Source organism: Bos grunniens, chromosome 2, assembly GCF_055505025.1.
Source record: "Bos grunniens cultivar Pamir isolate PY7600 chromosome 2, Bosgru_T2T1.0, whole genome shotgun sequence".
NCBI lineage: Eukaryota > Metazoa > Chordata > Mammalia > Artiodactyla > Bovidae > Bos > Bos grunniens.
This window is the reverse complement of record NC_141166.1, coordinates 5998791-6020744: the sequence shown is the minus strand read 5'-3', so window position 1 is coordinate 6020744 and position 21954 is coordinate 5998791. Positions and strand designations below refer to the sequence as shown.

Sequence of the window (21954 nt, the reverse complement as noted above, 5' to 3'; positions counted from 1 at the left end):
TATTCTACCAGATTGCTGGGAAGCTTAAATTCAAAGAAGAATGTAAATTCATTTTTCAAATGTCTCTGACTTCTCTGTTAGACATTGGAGATACTTTAGGGAGCAAAATAAACAAAAACTCTACCCTTAGAGAAGGACAGAGGAGTAAAATATATGCTGTTTTGAATAGTGATAAATATTAAGAAGCAAAAACATAAAGCAAGCCTGGGTGGTGTGAAATGTCAGAGAGATGTTGAAATTTTGATAAGCTAATTCGGGAAGTCCTCACAGAGCAGGGTTTGTTAAGTAAAGGTCTGAAGAGAGCACAGCCATGCAGTTCTCTGAGGAATACACTAGGTAGAGGAAATAGCAGGTGCAAAGGCCCTGAAGCAGAAGCATGCCTGGCACAAGCAGCAACAGTGTGGAGTGAACACAGCACTGGGGAGTGATAGGAAATAAGTCAGACACGCAGGGCCTAGAGGTCGTTGTAAGGCCTTTGGCCTTGACTCCGATGAGAGCCACTGGTCAAGGGCAGATGCTGCGGGACCAGATAGAAGACTATTTTAATAATAAGTCTAGAAATGATGGTGCCCTGGACTAGGATAGCGGTAGCAAGAAGTAGTCAGATTCTGGACATATTTTGAAGGCACAACCAGTAGGATTTGTGGAAAGATTGGACTTGGGGTGTGAAGAAAAGAAAGAAGTCAAGGAGGGCACCCTGGAATTTAACCTGAGCATCTGGAAGGAGGGAGTTGGCCGTAAGTGGGATGAGGGGCGGTGGGGTGGGGAGGAGCTCAGTTTTGGACCCATTGAAATTGAGATGCTCATTATACGTTCCAGGGGAGAGGAAAAGTGGAGGGTGGTTGTAATTTGGGGAGGAGTCAGCACTTGGATAATGGTAAAGCCGCAAGACAGGGCATGAGAGCCACAGGGTTACTTCTGGGGAATTCAGCTGGTACCCAAGATGCTGGAGAAAATGCCCACTAGAGGGCAGTCAACACCAGGACGAGGATGAAGACACTTGGGCCCCCTAGGAACTGCCCCTGGAAGGCAGCAGGACACTATTCAGCTTACTGTCTGGGGATGGTGGCAACTCACCAAGAAACCAAGTGTTCAGCATCTTAAAACTGAAGCTTTGGTCTCTTCACTACATGTTCAGGTATCTCTCGTGTGCGTGCACGGGTGTGTGCTCTGCTGTGTCTGACTCACTGTGACCCGATGGACTGTAGCCCGCCAGGCTCCTCCGCCCGTGGAATTTTCCAGGCAAAGAACACTGGAGCAGGTATCTAGAGAAGGGCTATTGTCCCACCCAATCGCCTTGTCTTTATTATGTACAGTGAGTCAGTCAGACTGGATCATCTCCAAGGACTCTCTCCCCTCAGACTTTCTTTGAGTCCTGAATATGGGCTATTATTCCTACATCAAGACAGTCATATCTCATCTTTATTTTTATGCACATCATGTTTTTATGCAACTTACAGTTTGATAAGCTGTAAGTTACTAGTAAGTAACTATTCCTTGATGCCAACTCCAAGCCTGGTGCTTTGAATATCTTTGCTCTAGAAAAGCCCTGAAGCAGGGATAATCATCTTTTATAGATGAGGAAGCCAAGTCCAGCCAGATTAGAGGCCTTGTTCAAAGTAGCCCCAGAATTTTCCTGGTGGTCCAGTGGTTAAGACTTCTAGCTTCCACTGCAGGGGGTATGGGTCTGATCCATGGTTGGGGAACCACCTGGGGAAAAAAAAAATAGGAAGAAAAATGTAGCCCCAGAAATGAGAGGCAAAGTTACATGCTTATTTTCCAGGGGCTCCAGACCCCATTCTCCTTCTAACATATCATTCCACTTTGACCTTGAGTCCCAAAGTACCTGGTCTTGCCCTAGTTGCTGAGCTAAAGAGGTAAAGGACACACGTCTGCCCTTAAGCAGCTCAGAGCCTAGTAGACACGCAAAACTACACTTCAGCATTATTAGAGACCGGGCCATGGAAACAGAAGCAGAACCGCAGCCTTCTCTTCTGGGGAGAAGCCAGAGAACAGTAAAATTAACAAGTATTAATAAATGAATAAATAATAGTAACTATTAACAACACTATTATTGGGACTTCCCTGGCAGTCCAGGGGTTAAGATTCCATACTTCCAATGCAGGAGGCATGGGTTCAGTCTCTAGTGGGGGAACTAAGATTCCACCTGTTGCACTGTGCAGAAAAAAAAAAAAAATATATATATATATATATACACATATATAATTAATGATAAACTAATCAAGAATCTATTGAATGCTTTCTGTTTTCATGGACTGTTGTCATGTATTGGAACATTTTCTCTTCAAAATACTGCCATGAAGTAGGTAGTATTATCATCCCCATTTTACAGATGGAGAAGTTGAGGCACAGGGATGTTAAATATAACCAGGCAGTGGGGAAGCAGTCTGGCTTCCAGAGGAGGAAGCGTCTGAGCTGAAAGATGAAGCGTGGATGGATCTCGCTGGATGAGGAGAGGGTCAGCAGAGTTCCAGGCAGAAGTGTGCCCAACGTTGAGAAGGCTCGGGAGAGCCCGCTTTTGTAGTTTTACCCGACAGCGCCCCCTTCTGGTTGCAGTGGACCCACTGCCCATACAGGCGGAACATGGTGTTAATCCTCATTTCACAGCCAAAATGGGCAGAGCCAGAGTTTGAACTCCAGGGCTTTCTGACTTCCACACCCATACTCTTTCTATGATAACAATCTTTTTTTTTTTCCTTTTTGCCACACCCTTTGAGGCATGTGGAACTTCCCTGACCAGGGATCAAATCTGTGCCCCCTGCATTGGAAACAAGGAGTCTTAACTACTAGACCACCAGGGAAGTTCTCCATGATAACCATCTTAAGGAAGGTTTATCAACACCGAGTCACGTAGGGAAATAGTTCTTCCCTTTCCACTATCCGTATATTGGCAAAGATTGTTAATACCCCACAATACAAAAGTCAATAATGAAATGAATGAGATCACATGAAATGAGATGAAATAATGAGATCACAGTCATTTTTCCTGAACTAGAGAAAGAAGGCATCATTGGATGAACTGAAGCTCTTACAAATCATTAGACTAGCCAGATGAAAAGGGAAGACTGACAAGAGAAATGAAGACAAAAGTAAAATAAAATGTAAAAATAAAATGTACAGAAAGTGTAATGAGTTCTTATCTAACACACCGGAAGTCCTAGAAAAGATCTCAATATATCCAAGAAAATTATGTCTATCATAAATACTAGTAATATCTTTTTTTTTGTAATACTGATATCTACATATCACCAGATCACTAAGTCCAATTTGCACTAACTGGACAAGGAAAACAATAGACATTTCAGAAACTATCCCAGGCATGTACACATTGACTAGTATATGCAAGGATTCAAGAATGTTAAATTCTCTTAAACATGACTATATACACCTCATAGAGAGAAAACATAATTTGTTCATAATAACTTGAACAGATAAAAATCATAAAATGTTTAGAATTAACAGGATGATTAGTTGTCCACCATAAAATTATAAAAGGGAGTATCTTGACTGTATTAAAAAGCAGAGACTTCATCGACAAAGTTTATCACTTTATCGACAAAGTTTCTTATAGTCAAAGCTATGGCTTTTCCAGTAGTCACGTACAGATATGACAGTTGGACCACAAATAAGGCTGAGCGCCGAGGAATTGATGCTTTCCAATTATGGTGCTGGAGAAGACACTTGAGAGTCCCTTGGACAGAAAGAAGAACAAACAAGTCAATCCTGAAGGAAATCAACCCTGAATATTCATGGGGAGGACGGATGCTGAAGCTCCAAAACTTTGGCCAACTGATGCAAAGAGCAGACTCACTGGAAAAGACCCTGATGCTGGGAAAGAGTGAGAGCAGGAGGAGAAGGGGACGACAGAGGATGAGATGGCTGGATGGCATCATTGACACAATGGACATGAATTTGAGTAAACTCCGGGAGTTGGTGATGGACAGGGAGACCTGGTGTGCTGCAGTCCATGGGGTCACAAAGAGTTGGATGCGACTGAGCAACTGAACTGAACTGATGCCACAATTTGCAGGATCTTAGTTTCCCAACCAGGAATTGAACCTTCCCACCAGCAGTGAAAGCATCAAGTCGTAACTGCAGGACCACCAGGGAATTTTCTTCAATTCCATTTTTGGCTTGGGATTTTTGCCTTTCTTCCCCACTGAGTCTTGGAAGAATGACCAATGACATTAAAATTTTTCTTGTGCTTTATATATAATTTGTGAGTCTGTACAGGTTTCAAGCCTCCTTCATGTAGTAAAAAGAATCTACTTCTAACCACAACTCTGGAATTAGAACATTAATCCTTAGTCAGACTGATATGTTACATTCATTCATTTTTTCAAGCATTTCCTAAGTACCTACTGTATGCCAGGCACTGTCTTGAGTTGGTAACAGGCAGCTGTAGAGGAGTGATAAGGTCATACGCCTTATGCAACCAGATTGCAGTTGGTTGAAGAGGGAATAGTGTTACCAGAAAACTGGGTTCCCCTTTTGATGTGTGGAGTCAAAAGAAACAACCAAGGCAAAGAGAGGGAGAAGGAAGGATTTATTACTTGCAACAAGTAAGGGGAACACTGGGGGTCTTTCCCAAAGCAGTGTCTCCCCAAATAGCAAAATTGGGGAATTTTTAAGTGAAATTCAGTTCAGTGACTTAGTCGTGTCCGACTCTTTGTGACCCCATGGACTGCGGCACGCCAAGCTTTCCTGTCCATCACCAACTCCCGGAGTTTACTCAAACTCACATCCATACAGTTGGTGACGCCATCCAATCATCTCATCCTCTGTTGTCCCCTTCTCCTCCTGCCTTCAACCTTGCCCAGAATCAGAGTCTTTTCCAATGTGTTAGTTCTTCACATCTGGTGGCCAAAGTGTTGGAGTTTCAGCTTCAGCATCAGTCTTTCCAAAGAATATTCAGGAATGATTTCCTTTAAGATGGACAGGTTGGATCTCCTCGCAGTCCAAGGGACTCTCAAGAGTCTTCTCCAACACCACAGTTCAAAAGCATCAGTTCTTCGGCATTCAGGTCTCTTTCTAGTCCAACTCTCACAGCCACACATGACTACTGGAAAAACCATAACTCTGACTATGTTGGCAAAATAATGTCTCTGCTTTTTAATATGCTGTCTAGGTTGGTCCCAACGTTTCTTCCAAGGAGCAAGCATCTTTAAATTTTATGGCCAAAGCCACCATCTGCAGTGATTTTGGATCCCCTCCCAAATAAAGTCTGTCACTGTTTCCACTGTTTCCATGTCTATTTGCCATGAAGTGATGGGACTGGATGTCATGATCTTCGATTTCCTGAATGTTGAGTTTTAAGCCAAATTTTCCACTCTCTTCTTTCAGTTTCATCATGAGGCTCTTTAGTTCTTCTTTGCCTTCTGCCATAAGGGTGGTGTCATCTGCATATCTGAGGTTATTGATATTTCTCCCGGCAATCTTGATTCCAGCTTGTGCTTCCTCCAGCCCAGCGTTTCTCATGATGTACTCTGCATATAAGTTAAATAAGCAGGGTGACAGTATATGGCCTTGACATACTCCTTTCCCGGTTTAGAACCAGTCTGTTATTCCATGTCCACTTCTATTTCTTCTTAACCTGAATACAGATTTCTCAGGAAGCAGGTCAGGTGGTCTGGTATTCCCATCTCTTTTAGAATTTTCCACAGTTTGTTGTGATCCACATAGTCGAAGACTTTGGCGTAATCAGTAAACCAGATGTTTTCCTGGAACTCTCTTGCTTTTTCAACGATCCAATGGATGTTGGCAATTTGATCTCTGGTTCCTCTGCCTTTTCTAACTCCAGATTGAACATCTGGAAGTTCACAGTTCACGTACTGTTGAAGTCTGGCTTGGAGAATTTTGAGCATTACTTTGCTAGCATGTGAAATGAGTGCAATTGTGTGGTAGTTTGGACATTTTTGGGCATTGCCTTTTTTTGAGATTGGAATGAAAACTGGCTTTTTCTAGTCCTGTGGCCACTGCTGAGTTTTCCAAATTTGCTGGCATATTGAGTGCAGCACTTTCACAGCATCATCTTTTAGGATTTGAAATAACTCAACTGGAATTCCATCATCTCCACTAGCTTTGTTTGTAATGATGCTTCTTAATGCCCACTTGACTTCCCATTCCAGGGTGTCTGGCTCTAGCTGAGTTATATGATATCACACTCTAGGTGTGATAATCACACCATTGTGGTTATCTGGGTCATGAAGATCTTTTTTGTATAGTTCTGTGTATTCTTGCCACTTCTTCTTAATATCTTCTGCTTCTGTTAGGTCCATACCATTTCTGTCCTGTATTGAGCCCATCTTTGCATGAAATGTTCCCTTGGTATCTCTCATTTCTTGAAGAGATCTGTCTTTCCCATTCTATTGTTCTCCTCTATTTCTTTGCATTGATCACCGAGGAAGGCTTTCTTCTCTCTTTTTGCTATTCTTTGGAACTCTGCATTCAAATGAGCATACCTTTCCTTTTCTCCTTTGCCTTTAGCTTTCTTCTCTTCTCAGCTAAGGGTACATGCATGTTCATGAGGGGGCTTGAGCAGAAGAGAATTCAGCATAGAACTGGGGCACAGGTTGACAGAATCCAACTTCAGTTGATTCAAGTCACAAAGGTCAGCAAAGGTCAGCATCATCACTCCTTAGGTTCTGGGATCTCAGCATGTAGCTACTGTCCTCCACCTGGGTGGGGGCCTTAGTTCTTCTAGCAAAACCCAATTATATATATCCCTTGAGGAAGAACTAGGATGCTGCTTCATTGCTAAACTATTGATCTTTCTTGAGTGCTTTTCCTGTGCTCCTGCATTCCCTCACTTTCCTTATGATTATTATTTAGTGGGCTGGATGAAGTACAAACTGGAATCATGATTGCTGGGAGAAATATCAATAACCTCAGATATGCAGATGACATCACGCTTATGGCAGAAAGTGAGGGAGAACTAAAGAGTTCTTGATGAAAGTGAAATAGAGTGAAAAAGTTGGCTTAAAGCTCAACATTCAGAAAGCTAAGATCACAGTATCTGGTCCCATCACTTCATGGCAAATAGACAGGGAAACAGTGGAAACAGTGGCAGACTTTATTTTCTTGGGCTCCAAAATCACTGCAGACGCTGACTGCAGCCATGAAATAAAAAGATGCTTACTCCTTGGAAGAAAAGTTATGACCAACCTAGACAGCATATTAAAAAGCAGAGACATAACTTTGTCAACAAAGCTCTGTCTAGTCAAGGCTATGGTTTTTCCAGTAGTCATGTATGGATGTGAGAGTTGGACTATAAAGAAAGCTTAGCACCAAAGAATTGATGCTTTTGAACTGTGGTGTTGGAGAAGACTCCTGAGAGTCCCTTGGACTGCAAGGAGATCCAACCAGTCCATCCTAAAGGAAATCAGTCCTGAATATTCATTGGAACGACTGATGCTGAAGCTGAAACTCCAATACTTTGGAAGATGACAAAGTCATCAGCTCTTCTGATGCAAAGCACTGACTCATTTGAAAAGACCCTGATGCTGGGAAAGATTGAAGGCAGGAGGAGAAGGGGATGACAGAGGATGAGATGATTGGATGGCATCACCAACTCCATGGACATGAGTTTGAGTAAAGTCCGGGAGTTGGTGATGGATAGGGAGGCCTGGCGTGCTGCAGTCCATGGGGTTGCAAAGAGTCAGACACGACTGAGCAACTGAACTGACTGACTGACTACTGAGATCCATTCAAGGGCAAGCACTGTGGTCAGGTTTAGATCACAAAATGGCTTAGCCTAAAATGGCTTCACTTATATCAAGGAAGCCACGCTGGTTCTGTTTCTCTGGGAACCCCATACCTTTTCTGCTGTACAACAGGAGACAAAGTCAAGAGAATATAGGTCTGTGCTGTCTGCTACGGTAGCCACTCACCACATGTGGCTTTTGAGAACGTAAATGTGGCAAGTTTCAGATGAGATGAGAAGTGTAAAATGCATACCAAATCTCCAAAATATAGCATGGAAAGAATATCACATTAAAGTTTTTAAAAGATTGACTTCATGTGGAAATGTAAACATTTTGGCTGTACTGGGTTAAATATATTATTAAAATTAATTTCACTTGTTTCTTTTTACTTTTTTAGATGTGGCTACTAGGAAATTTAAAACTGCATATGTGACCCATATTTATATTTGACAGTGTTCGGGTAGATAATTATTTTAATAATTTTGTGAAAGGAGCCAAGAAATCAGAAGGAAAATTAAGAGGAATTTAACATAGCTGACCATTCCCATCTCCTTGAAACTTTCCTCCCTAAGCTTGAGGTGTTCAATTCCTCTGATTCTCCTTATATCTAACAATTGTTCTTCTGGACCTTCTTCCTAGGGTCCTCCCCGTTCCCAAAACATCACGTGAAAGAGAAGCCCTGTGGCTGTGCAGGGGAAGAAAGCTCCAGATGAAAGGAGCAGGAGTCTGCTTGCTCTGGAACTGGGAGAGAGTGCTGTTGGAACAAAGCTACAGGAAGGGACAGTGGTGGGAAAGGAGCTCTGGGCAATACGGGGCAGGAGGCCCTTTGTCACTGACACTGAATGAAGTGGTGAGTTTTGGGAGGTTTTTGAACAGAGGAATGTTCATCTGGTTTCCATGCTAAGCCAAGATCAGACCATAAAGCGGTGTTGGGGAGGGGAAAATTCCCCCCCCCACCCCATCATGAGTTCCTGTGGCTGGACTACTAATAAAAATGGACTATATAATAAAAAATACACAAGATAGTTTAAAAAGAGAAAAAGAAACCAATTTTCATTTACGTGCGTGGGGGGACCGCAGAAATGGGACCGAAGAAATGGCCAAAGCAGGCAGCTTTTAGTTTTTAGACAAAGAAATAATACATTTGTAAGAAACTGACAGGATGAAGAAACTAAGGGTTTGGATGTCCAATTGGTGAAGAATCTAAACAGAGAGTGGGGGCTCCCCTGGTGGCCCAGTGGTAAACAGTGTCCTTCCCATGCAGGGAACACAGGTCTGCTCCCTGGTCTGGGAAGACTTAAGGTGCCACAGGGCAACCAAGTCCGAGCACCACGATGACTGAGCCCACGTGCCCTAGAGCCAGCGCTCTGAAAGAAGAGAAGCCACCACAAGAAGCAGACTCAAAGCAACTAGAGAAAGCCCAAGCACAGCGAGGAAGCCCAGGACAGCTCACAATAAAAAATAATACATAAATAAACAGTCTGGGCTTGGGGCAGTAAATTAAAGAAGTGAGAAGCAGAGAGATCACTTTGCTGACAAAGGTCTATATAGTAAAGCTGTTTTTTCCCAGTAGTCATGTATGGATGTGAGAGTTGGACCATAAAGAAGGCTGAGCACCGAAGAATTGATGCCTTTGAATTGTGCTGGAGAAGACTTTTGAGAGTCCCTTGGACAGTAAGGAGATCCAACCAGTCAATCTTAAAGGAAATCAACTCTGTATATTCATTGGAAGGACTGATGCTGAAGCTCCAATACTTTGGCCACCTAATGTGAAGAGCCGACTCTCTGGAAAAGACCCTGATGCTGGGAAAGACTGAGGGCAGGAGAAGGGGATGACAGAGGAGGAGATGGTTGGATGGCATCACAGATTCGATGGACATGAGTTTGAGTAAACTCTGGGAGTTGGTGATGGACAGGGAGGCCTGGCGTGCTGCAGTCCATGGGGTCACAGAGAGTCGGACATGACTGAGCGACTGAACAACAACAGCTGGTATTCAAAGCCATGAGATCACATCACCCAGGGAGTAACTGTAGTTCGAGAAGAGGTCCAAGCACAACCCTAGGCCACTCAGGATTACAGGTTAAGAGAGACAAGAAAGAATCAGCAAAGGGTCCTGAAAAAGAATGGCCAGTGTGTGACGGAAAAACCAGCAGAGTGTGGTGTCCTACTGAAACCGAGGAGGACCCTGTGGGGCTCTCTGGTATAAATCCCTTCTCTGCCTCTCATTTCCTGTTGGTAGAAAACAGGCTTCATTCAGCCTCCATGACTTTTCCCTGTGTTCCAAAGGGCAGGTCCAGTTCAGTTCATTTCAGTTCAGTCGCTCAATCGTGTCCGACTTTTCGTGATCTCATGGACTGCAGCATGCCAGGCCTTCCTGTCCATCACCAACTCCCAGAGTTTACTCAAACTCATGTCCATCGAGTTGGTGATGCCATCCAACCATCTCATCCTCTGTTGTCCCCTTCTACTGCCTTCAATCTTTCCCAGCATCAGGGTCTTTGCCAGTGAGTCAGCTCTTCCCATCAGGTGGCCAAAGTATTGGAGTTTCAGCTTCAGCATCAGTCCTTCCAATGAATATTCAGGACTGATCTTTAGGATGGACTGGTTGGATCTCCTTGCAGTCCAAGGGACTCTCAAGAGTCTTCTCCAACACCACAGTTTAAAAGCATCAATTTTTCGGCGCTCAGCTTTCTTTATAGTTCAACTCTCAGATCCATACATGACTACTGGAAAACACATAGCCTTGACTAGACGGACCTGTGTTGGCAAAGTAATGTCTCTGCTTTTTAATATGCTGTCTAGGTTGGTCATAACTTTTCTTCCAAGGAGCATGCATCTTTTAATTTCATGGCTTGTTCAAACAGTTACTAATCGCAGAGGGCAGGGAGTGCAGAAACAGGGGAGGTACAGTCAGGAAACCATAGTGCGGCCTTGGGCAGGGTCCTGGTTCCTCCTCAAGGCATATACATAAAAATACCTGAGTTCTTCTGCTGGAATTAAGGCCCCTACCCAGGTGGGGGATGATAACTTCAAGCTGAGCAGATTCCTGGCAGCCTCTTATCTCACCACCAAATAATCAAAAGAAAGTCACACACTCTGCAACTCTCACCCCAAATTTTACCTATAATACATCCCCGCCAAACCACGAGGGAGTTCAGGTTCTTTGAACAAGAGCCACAGGTCTCCTCAGTCGGCCCTGCAGTCAAGTGTCCTCTGCTCCAGACGCCAGCGTTCCAGGTTGTGTGTACTCGCTGTGCATCAGGCACGTGAACTGTGTTCAGGAACACTGCAAGTTAAGACAGTGTGGGGCTTCCCTGGTGGTCCAGCGGTTGAGAATCCACCTGCCAATGCAGGGCACGTGGGTCTGATCCCTAGTCCAGGAAGACACCACAGGCGGCAGGGCAACCGGGCCCGTGCACCACCCCTACTAAGCCAGTGCTCTAGAGCCCACGTGCCTCAACTCCCGAGCCCCTGTGTGCCAGCCCCGAAGCCTGAGTGCCTAGAGCCCGTGCTCTGCAACAAGAGAAGCCACTGCAGTAAGAAGCCCACACACTGCAGAGAGTAGCCTCTGCTCGCAGCCACTAGACAGCCCGCACAGTAACGAAGACCCAGTGCAGCCAAAAAAACAAAAAAAAAAATTCCAGGAGAACAGAGTGAAAAACTAGGTCAAATGCTGCAGACAGGTCAAGTAAAACAGAGTGTGAGCCAACCACTGAATTTCACAATGTGGAGGACTTTGATGACCTTAATGTGATTGGTTTGGAGGGGAAGAGCCTGATTTAGAATAGATTTAAGGAGGATGGGATATTATGGAACTGGAGAAGACTCTAGACCACTATTTCCAGAAGTTTTGCTATAAAGAACAAAGAACTGGGATGGTAACTGGTGGAGGATGTGTAATCAAGAGAAGGGTTTGTTAAAACTGAGAGAAATTACAGCACATTTGAATGCTGATGAGACTCATCCAGTGGAGACTGAAAAACCCCAGGAGCAATACGTCCTGTGAGATTCAGACTCTTGTCTGCCGTCTCTACATGGACGGCCCTGATGCACTTAAAATGCAATGTATTAAAAACGGAAATCATCTCCCTTCTCAACTTTCCTTTTCTGTACTTTTCAATCTCACTTGGTAGAAACTCTATTCGTTTAACTATCCAATTAGAAAACTGGCATATAGCAGTGCCAGCATAGTGAACAGTCTTCACAGTTCCATCATGTGCTGAGAGGCAATCACACAGGGAGCTGTAAGCACCTAGGAAAGGGCTATGACCTAGACCCGAAGGTCAAGTAACAGAAAGCAAACAGGCTTTGTCTAGACCAACCCATCATGTTTAGGGATTCCATGTCCTAAATCTTTCAAGTTTGTCTCCTCATTCCATACACATTACCCTGCCCCGTTCATTCATTATCCCTGGCTTCTTTACTTCCTTAGTTTTACAAGTAGTTTCTCAGCCTCTGTCCTTGACTTAGACTGAGGAAGTTACAAAAAATGCAAATCCCCCTTATATCATGCACCAGCTTTCAATGTTTCAATGAGTCCCTCAGATAAAGGCAAAGTCTTGGTTAGTCTCTCAAAGGTCACCTCCCCTGCTCAGCGTTGTGGCCTCACACTAAGACCTTTCTCTCTTCTGTCTTTGTCTTCCTTGTAGTTCCCTTTGTCTAGAATGGTACATTTTTTCTAACCTGGCTAAGATCTATTCATCTGTGAAGAGCAGGTTTTAGAGTTATCCCTCCTGGGAAGATGCTGCCCAAGGACTCCAAACCTTCCAAGGAAGGGGCCCTTACTTTGAGTTTCTACTGTTCTTCCCTCACCCACGCCCAAGTGCAAGGACCATGTCTTATTTTCATCATTCCTTCAGTGAACATTTGTCTATAAAGAATTGCACACATTAAGGATCCAGTTTGGAGAATTCCTTGGCAGTCCAATGGGCCATTCTTACCTTGAGAACCTCATCAACAGTATGAAAAGGCAAAAAGATATGACACTGAAAGATGAACTCCCCAAGTCAGTAGGTGCCCAATATTCTACAGGAGAAGAGCAGAGAAATAGCTCCAGAGGAATGAAGAGACTGAGCCAAAGTGAAAACAACACGCAGCTGTGGATGTGTCTGGTGGTGAAAGTAAACTCCCATACTGTAAAAAACAAAAAACAACAACAAAAAAAACATCGCATAAGAAAATGGAACATTAGGTCCATGAATCAAGGTAAATTGGAAGTCGTCAAAGAGGAGATGACAAGAGTGAACGTCGACATTTTAGGAATCAGTGAACTAAAATAGGCCAGAATGGGCGAATTTAATTCAGATGACCATTATATCTACTACCGTGGACAACAATCCCTTAGAAGAAATGGAGTAGCCCTCACAGTCAACAAAAGAGTCCAAAATGCAATACTTGGGTGCAGTTTCAAAAACAACAGAATGATCTATGTTCATTTCCAAGGCAAATCATTCAATATCACAGTAATCTAAGTCTTTGCCCCAACCAATAATGCTGAAGAAGCTGAAGTTGAACAGTTCAAAGAAGACCTACAAGACCTTCTAGAACTAACACCAAAAACAAAGGATGTCCTTTTCATCATAGGGGACTGGAATGCACAAGTAGGAAGTCAAGAGATACCTGGAGCAACATGCAAGTTTGGTCTTGGAGTATAAAATGAAGCAGGGCAAAGGCTAACAGAGTTTTGCAAAGAGAACGCACTGATCATAGCAAACACCCTCTTCCAACAACACAAGAGACTCCACACATGGACATCACCAGACGGTCAATACCAAAATCAGAGTGATCATATTCTTTGCAGCCGAAGATGGAGAAGCTCTATACAGTCAGCAAAAACAAGACTGCGAGCTGACTTTGGCCCAGATCATGAACTCCTTATTGCAAAATTCAGACTTGAAGAAAGTAGGGAAAACCACTAGGCCATTCAGGTATGACGTAAATGAAATCCCTTACAATTATAAAGTGGAAGTGACAAGCAGATTGAAGGGATTAGATCAGATAGACAGAGTGCCTGAAGAACTATGGACAGAGGTTTTGTGACACTGTACAGGAGGCGGTGATCAAAACCATCCCCAAGAAAAAGAAATGCAAAAAGGCAAAATGGTTGTCTGAGGAGGCCTTACAAATAGCTCTGAAAAGAAGACAAGTGAAAAGCAAAGTAGAAAAGGAAAGATATACCCATCTGAATGCAGAGTTCCAAAGAACAGCAAGGAGACATAAGGAAGTCTTCCTAGGTAATCAATGCAAAGAAATAGAGGAAAACAACAGAATGGGAAAGACTAGAGACCTCTTCAAGAAAATTAGAGATACGAAGGGAACATTTCATGCAAAGATGGGCACGATAAATGACAGGAATGGTATGGACCTAACAGAAGCTGAAGATATTAAGAAGTGGCAAGAATACACAGAACTATACAAAAAGATCATAACCCAGATAACTATGATGGTGTAATTATCACACCTAGAGTGTGATAGCATATAACTCACCTAGAGTCAGACATCCTGGAATGTGAAGTCAAGTGGGCCTTAGGAAGCATCGCTAAGAACAAAGCTAGTAGAGGTGATGGAATTCCAGTTGAGTTATTTCAAATCCTAAAAGATGATGCTGTGAAAGTGCTGCACTCAATATGCAGGTAAATTTGGGAATCTCAGCAGTAGCCACAGGACTGGAAAAAGTCTGTTTTCATTCCAATCCCAAAGAAAGGCAATGCCAAAGAATGTTCAAGCTATATTTCACATGCTAGCAAAGTAATGCTCAAAATTCTCCAAGATAGGCTTCAAGAGTACGTGAACTGAGAACTTCCAGAGGTTCAAGTTGGATTTAGAAAAGGCAGAGGAATCATCGATCAAATTGCTGACATCTGTCGGATCATAGAAAAAGCAAGAGAATTTGGAAAAACATCTACTTCTTTTTCACTGACTACACTAAAGCCTTTGATTGTGTGGATCACAACAAACTGGGAAATTTCTTAAAGAGATAGGAATACCAGAGTACATTACTTGCTTCCTGAAAAACCTGTATGCAGGTTAAGGAGCAATAGTTAGAACCAGACATGGAACAACGGACTGGTACAAATTGAGAAAGGAGTACATCGAGGCTGTATATCATCACCCTGCTTATTTAACTTATATGCAGAGTTCAGTTCAGTTCAGTTCAGCCTCTCAGTCGTATCTGACTCTCTGCGACCCCATGGAGTACAGCGTGCCAGGCTTCCTTGTCCATCACCAACTCCCAGAGCTTACTCAAACTTATGTCCAAAGAGTTGGTGATGCCATCCAACCATCTCATCCTCTGTCGTCCCCTTCTCCTCCTGCCTTCAGTCATTCCCAGCATCAGGGTCTTTTCCAATGAGTTAGTTCTTCGTATCAGGTGGCCAAAGTATTGGAATTTCAGCTTCAGCATCAGTCTTTCCAATGAATATTCAGGACTGATTTCCTTTAGGATTGGCTGGTTGGATCTCCTTGCTGTCCCAGGGAGAGTCTTCTCCAACACCACAGTTCAAAAGCATCAATTCTTTGGTGCTCTCCCTTCTTTATGGTCCAGCTGTAACATCTATACATGACTACTGGAAAAACCAGACCTTTGACTGTACAGATCTTTGTCAGCAAACTAATGTCTCTGCTTTTTAATATGCTGTCTACGTTGGTCATAGGTTTTCTTCTAAGGACCAAGTGTCTTTTAATTTCATGGCTGCAGTCACCATCTGCAGTGATTTTGGAGCTCAAAAAAATAAAGTCTGTCACTGTTTCCACCATTTCCCCATCTATTTTCCTGGAAGTGATGGGACCGGATGCCATGATCTTAGTTTTCTGAATGTTGAGTTTTAAGTCAACTTTTTCACTCTCCTCTTTCACTTTCATCAAGAGGCTCTTTAGTTCTTCCTCACTTTCTGCCGTAAGTGTGAAGTACATCATGCAGAGTACATCATGTGACATGCTGGGCTGGATGAAGCACAGGGTTAAGTGCTAAAAGACAAAGAATGGGAGAAGCCCACAAAAAGGGAACAAAGGAAATATCCACAGACTGGAGTGAGAACCTCAGGTGAAACAAACATGCCCCCTTCCTGGCTAGACCTAATTTGCATATGGGAAGCTGCGGGGTGGGGTTGGGGAGGCGGGGAAGATAAAAATGTATAAAAAGAGGGAGCCAAGATGGGTTGAGGCCTCTTTTTTGGGGTCTGCCCACCCTCACACCTCCACAGGGTACTATCCTTTGTTTGCCAAATAAAACTCTGAGCTGTAACTGTGCTGTAACACTGGTCTGCTGTTTCAAATCTTTGTTTCAGTAAGATGCTATGCTATGCTATGCTAAGTCACTTCAGTCATGTCCGACTCTGTGTGACCCCATAGACGGCAGCCCAACAGGCTCCCCCGTCCCTGGGATTCTCCAGGTAAGAACACTGGAGTGGGTTGCCATTTCCTTCAGTAAGATAGAACCAAGGAAATTACACTCTTCTGACACAAGATTGCTGGGAAAAAAATCAATAACCTCAGATATGCAGATGATACCATCTTTATGGCAGAAAGCATAAGCTCTTTCTTGATGAAACTAAGAGTGAAAAAGCTGGCTTAAAACTCAACATTCAAAAAATGAAGATCATGGCATCCGGTCCCATCACTTCATGGCAAATAGATGGGGATACAATGGAAACTGACAGACTTTAATTTTGGGGGCTCCAAAATCACTGCAGATGGTGACTGCAGCCATGAAATTAAAAGACCCTTGATCCGTGGGAGAAAAGCTATGACCAACCTAGACAGCATATTAAAAAGCAGAGACATTAGCTTGCTGACAAAGGCCCGTACAGTCAAAGGTCTGGTTTTTCCAGTAGTCATGTATAGATGTTACAGCTGGACCATAAAGAAGGGAGAGTGCTTAAGAATTGGTGCTTTTGAACTGTGGTGTTAGAGAAGACTCTTGAGAGGCCCTTGGACTACAAGGAGATCCAACCAGTCAGTCCTAAAGGAAATCTAGTCCTGAATGTTCATTGGAAGGACTGATGCTGAAACTAAACTCCAGTACTTTGGCCATCTGATGGTAAGAGCCAACTCACTTGAAAGACGCTGATGCTGGTAAAGAATGAAGGCAGGAGGAGAAGGGGATGACAGAAGACGAGATGGTTGGATGGCATCATCGACTCAATGGACAGGAGTTTGAGTAAACTCCGGGAGCTGGTGATGGACAGAGAGGCCTGGCGTGCTGCAGTCCATGGGGTCGTGAAGAGTTCGACAGGACTGAGCTACTGAACAACCACCACCACCACCAATGGTTAGGGCTCAGCAGTCTCACTCTACAGGGTGGATCCTTGGTGGGGAAACCAAAATCCCAGCAGCAGCAAATTGTGGCCAAAAAAAAAAAAGCATACAGTTCAAGGTTACCCACCTTGCTAGCTATTGAGTCAGAAATTAGCGCTTAGCTTGCCTCAGGGCTCTTACTCAAATGTAAAGTCCTCAAAATCCTTACTCAGGCAGTATCCTGTAGTTTGCAAAACACTCTGATAAGGTTCCTCTTTATATCCAGAGGCAGAGATGGAATAAAGGGAAGGTTTAAAAAGGAATAAAATGGAATGTTCCTAAAGAAGGGCGAAATCAGCATATGGAGATAACAACAGTGAGGAGGGTTGGCCACCTGCGAGGACGACCTTCCAGGGTAGAGAAACCCCGCCCCCCGTCACCCAGGGCCCCGCGTGCACTCCGGCACAGTCCAAGGCACAGGAAACCCATGCCTCCGAAGACTACGAATCCCAGCATGCCTTGCACCCAAGAGCAGCACGCAATGTACGCCGGGACACGTAGTCCAGTTCTCACTGAGAAGGCCAGAACGTGCCATGACGTCAGGAGGGCTCGGGAAAGGGGAGTCAGAAACCGGTCCAGGATCAAGTTTTAAATCTTCCAGAGCTGACCCTGGTTTTCTGTGGGGACCCAAGTTTCAGGTCCCATCCCATAATCCAGCGGACCTATGGTGTGCCTTGAGTGCCCTCTCGCCTAACTCCTTCACGGTTAAAGAAGTACCAGAAGGCAAGAACAGGCAGCTTTCAAGCCTCCAGGCACCGGCTTGTGAGACTAGTGGTGTGCAGGACCCTTCCTGGAGACTGGTTGAGACGTCGCTTCCCCCGCGGCGCCAGTGAGGACGTGGCCAGAGAGAGCCTCGAATAGCGGCTTCCCCTTCCTCTGCCCGACAGGCGAAAAAGAGAGGGGCGACAGAGGGGCGAGAGAGAGGCGCGGGCGGCGCAAAGGCTGCTGGGAGCGCGCGCATGCGCACGCCGCGGCGGGGAGTACACCCTCAACGTCTGCGGACGCTGCGGGCGTCGGGTGTCGGCGGCGGCGGCGGCGCTTTGCGGCTGGTCGTGCGGGTCGGGCGCGGGCGGGCAGGCACGGCGGCTGAGGCGCGCACAGGTGATTGACTGGCCAGCTGGCTGAGGCACCGCCTGGTCCTCATTGCTGGCAGGTGGCGGGATCCATTTGGGCGGCGGTGGAGGCGGCGGCGGCAGCGGTGGCCGGGCTCAGGAGGCACTCCCTGGGCCAAGGCCATGGCACCGCGGCTGCAGCTGGAGAAGGCGGCCTGGCGCTGGGCGGAGACGGTGCGGCCCGAGGAGGTGTCGCAGGAGCACATCGAGACCGCGTACCGCATCTGGCTGGAGCCCTGCATCCGCGGCGTGTGCAGGTGAGGCCCGCGCAAAGGGACTCGCGCCCCTCCTCGCGCCGGCCCTTGGAAAACCAGACCGTGGGGCAGCGGTGGGGGCGGGGGTGGGGGCTCCCGTTGGGGTGGGGAAGGAAGACGGCGGCCCATTGCGTGCCTCTCTAAGGCTTGGAGAGAACCCCGTGGAGGGCTTCCTCCTCCCCGCCTTCTGGGCGACCCGGGAAAGGCACAGCCTTGCAGGGCTGTGCACGGAGGTGATGATGCTGAAAGCCCTTCAGAAAAGGTTCTGAGTACTTACCTCGAAGATGGCGGTGGGGATGGTTGAAAGCAGGAACTGGAGAGCTTCGCAAACGTTGGTGGTCGTTCCATCCTGGCCGCGGCTCGGCGTTTGGTTTTAGAAAACTGGGAACTTGGAAGTGTATTTCATCATTGTCTTGTGTTGGTGTCGACGCTGAAGGCTGGGTCCTATTTTTGGGGTAGGGCGGCTTTAGGAAAACGCATATAGTTAGCCTGCGTCATCGGTACCCTTCATCTCCAGTTGACATCCCCTCTTTCACTAATTTAGTAATTTTTTTAGCCTTTTTTTTTTTCTTACCCCCCCCCCCCCCCGCCCGGGGGAGGGGTCGACTCTGACCCAGTACCGTTTTGCCAGGTACACAGTATGAGCTGTGTTGGTGTTCTCCTTCACTTCTGCCTAGCCTTCGAACCTTCTTTGCCTTTCCTTTTAGATCGAATCCTTAGCTGTTTTTTGCACGTTTTAACGCGGGAACTATAGTTTGTGTTCCGGAGTGTTGTGGAATTGACTTAGCCAAGACGGGCATGCTTCGTATCCTTTTGGCGAGTACTCAGTAAAGACTTCCTGGAGTTGTTACATTTCCAGGCAGGACCCCGGAGAAATGGAAGTCAGGGTCTCAGATCTGAAGCTTTAAAGTCTCGTGTGGGAAGTGAAACGAGTTAGGGAGCTTCCATAAGGCAAACGAATAATTCCAAGTTCTGATCGTCTGGCTCACGAGGAGGGCAACAGGCAGTACTGGAATGACATAGCCTGTATAATGGATAAGCTTCAGTCAGTTTCTCCACCTACTTTCCAGAGTAACCAAAAAATAGAAATTGTTTCACTATAATAGTTTTGATTTTAATAGAAAGAAAGGAGTAGAAGTTGGCTGAGTTCACTATAAGGGAAATGTCACAGAGGTGAGTTTTAAGCTGCAACAGTAGCAAGGTTTATATCCAAGCATTTTTTTTTTCTTAAACAACATCACTCATTTAAAATGTACAATCCAGTGGTTTTTAGTTGGTATATTCACAAAGTTGTTCAGAACACAACTCAATCTGACCTCACCCCCCAAAAAAAGCCCTGTACCCATTAGCTTGGCACTTGTAAACCACCTCCCCCACCCCAAGCATGCAAGTAATCACTGATCTACTTTCCACCTCTAAATTGGCCTTTTCTGAACATTTCATGTAAATGGAATCATACAGTGTGTCAACTTTAGTGACTTCTTTGACAGCATAATGTTTTCAAGAATCATCCATGTTGTAGCATATGTCAGGTTTCCATTTCATTTCAAAAAATTGTAAAAGTTACGTAAAACGCACAGTGAAATTTACCGTTTTTAAAGTATACAATTCCACTGCATTAAGTTTCCTTACATATTGTACAAACATCACCATTGTCTCCTTCCGGACTTCTTCCATCGCCCTAAAAGGAAACTCCATTTCCATTAGCCTAGTCACATCCCACTTTCCCTTCCTCCATCCCCTGGCAAGCACTCATTTTTTCGTCTCTATAGATTTCTTTGTTCTGGATATTTTATATTAAGTGGAATCATAAAATACGTGGCCTTTTTTGTCTGGTGTTCACCTAGCGTAATGTTTTCAAAGGTCGTCCATGTCACAACGCGCGTCAATTCTCTGTTCCTTCTTGTGGTTGGACAGTACTCCACTGTTGGGCATAACACATTTTGTCTGTTCATTAGTTGATGGATCTCAAAGAGTTTCCCGCAACTTCATGAGGGGTAATTGACAAATACAGTTGTACATATTTCAAGTGTACAATACGAGGGACTTCCCTGGTAATCCAGTGGCTAAGATTCCATGCTTCCGTTGCAGGGAGCCCAGGTTTGATCCCTGTTGCGGAACTAGATCCCACATGCCCCAGCTAAAGATCCCGTGTGCCTCAACTAAGACCGCCTGCAGCCAAATCAATATTTAAAAACCAAAGTGGACAACATAATTTGATAGGCATTGTGGAGTGATTACCAGAATCAAGGCAACGAACACCTCACAACATAGTTAAATTGATGGGTATTTTGGTTGTTTCCACTTTTTGGCTGTATGAATGTTTGTGTGCAAGTTTTTGTTGGAACACCTGTTCTTTCGTTCCTTTAAGTATTTACCTGGGAGAGGAATTGCTGGGTCATTTAATAACTATGTTTAACACTTTGAGGAACTAATTGTTTTCCAAAGCGGCTGCAGTAGTTTGCATATAATGTATGTCGATTTCAATTTCTCCATCCTCACAGTTTTTTTCTTACAGCCATCCTAGTGGATGTGCATTGGTATCTCATTATGCTTTTGATTTGCGTTTTCCTGATGACTAATAAGGTTGAGCATCTTTTCATGTGCTTATCGACCATTTGTAGATCTTTGGAGAGGTCTTTTCACATCTCTTGCCCAGTTTTAAAATGAGATTGTCTTTACTTTTGAGTTACAGCTTTTCATATATTCTCAGTATAAGTCCCATGTATTTGCATATATTTTCTCATTCTGTAGGTTCTCTATTTCCCTTTCTAGTTAGTACCCTTTGCGACAAAAAAGCTTTTACTTTAATATACCATTGACTCTGGGGCTTGTCTGGTGGCTCAGTGCTAAAGAATCCATCTGCCAGGCAGGAGATAGGTTCAGTCCTTGGGTCGGGAAGGTCTGCTGGAGAAAGAAACGGCAACCCGCTCCAGTATTCTTGCCTGGAGAATCCCATGGATAGAGCCAGGTGGGCCACAGTCCATGGGGTCGCAAACAGTCAGACAGGACTTAGCTCCTAAACGACAATAACAACACAGCAGTTTTATTTATCTTTTGTTTTGGTCACTTGTTCTTTTGAAACCAGGCCTGATCTGAAGTCCAAGCAGTTTTTATTTAAATATCAGAAAGATTTCTCCTACCCTTTTGTTTAAGCATTTCTTCTGACTCTTGAGATTAAGTAATTAAGATATTATCAATATCTTTTAAACACTTTACAGAAAAATTTTCAATGAGATGCCAGAGCTGAAGAAGTGTGTAGCCACAGGCAAAGACAAGATGACTCAGGACTATTTACCTTCTGAGACTGCTTAGTACAGTCACAGCATGAAAGCAATCTATACTAAATCTTAGGTACAAAGAATTCTGCAAATATTTTGTCTTAATTCTTAAAACCAGTAAGGATTGTAGTCAAATCAGTCCCTTTCCCGTGGTTTCCCCAGTGGCTCAGACGGTCAGTCTGCCTGCAATGCAGGAAACCTGGGTTCGATCCCTGGATCAGGAAGATCCCTTGGAGTAGGAAATGGCAACCCACTCCAGTATTCTTGTCTGGAGAATCCCCTGGACAG

General features: G+C 44.6%; 1 protein-coding gene and 1 long non-coding RNA gene across 11 annotated transcripts in view; one reads left to right on the top strand and one right to left on the bottom strand.

The window, feature by feature from the left end:
- Nucleotides 1-1382: 1382 nt before the first annotated feature.
- LOC147377331 (uncharacterized) lies at nt 1383-19086 on the bottom strand. 2 transcript variants are annotated; one of them, XR_015137210.1, is made up of 3 exons: nt 19006-19086; nt 18663-18849; nt 1383-1710 (listed from the first exon to the last, which is right to left on the bottom strand). It is a non-coding gene; the product is annotated as an uncharacterized LOC147377331 (long non-coding RNA). The 2 variants fall into 2 exon arrangements; XR_015137209.1 differs by lacking the exon at nt 19006-19086 and having other exon boundaries at nt 18663-18922.
- The window catches only part of USP48 (ubiquitin specific peptidase 48), a 72852-nt gene continuing 68959 nt past the window's right edge, over nt 18062-21954 (top strand). For all 9 annotated transcript variants that reach the window (XR_015137068.1, XM_086327248.1, XM_086327218.1 and 6 more), the window contains exon 1: nt 18062-18388. Coding sequence is in view for 8 of the 9 variants with exons in the window: in XM_086327248.1 (XP_086183374.1) it covers nt 18255-18388 (134 nt within the window). In the remaining variant the exon portion in view is untranslated. The remainder of the gene's footprint in view (nt 18389-21954) is intronic.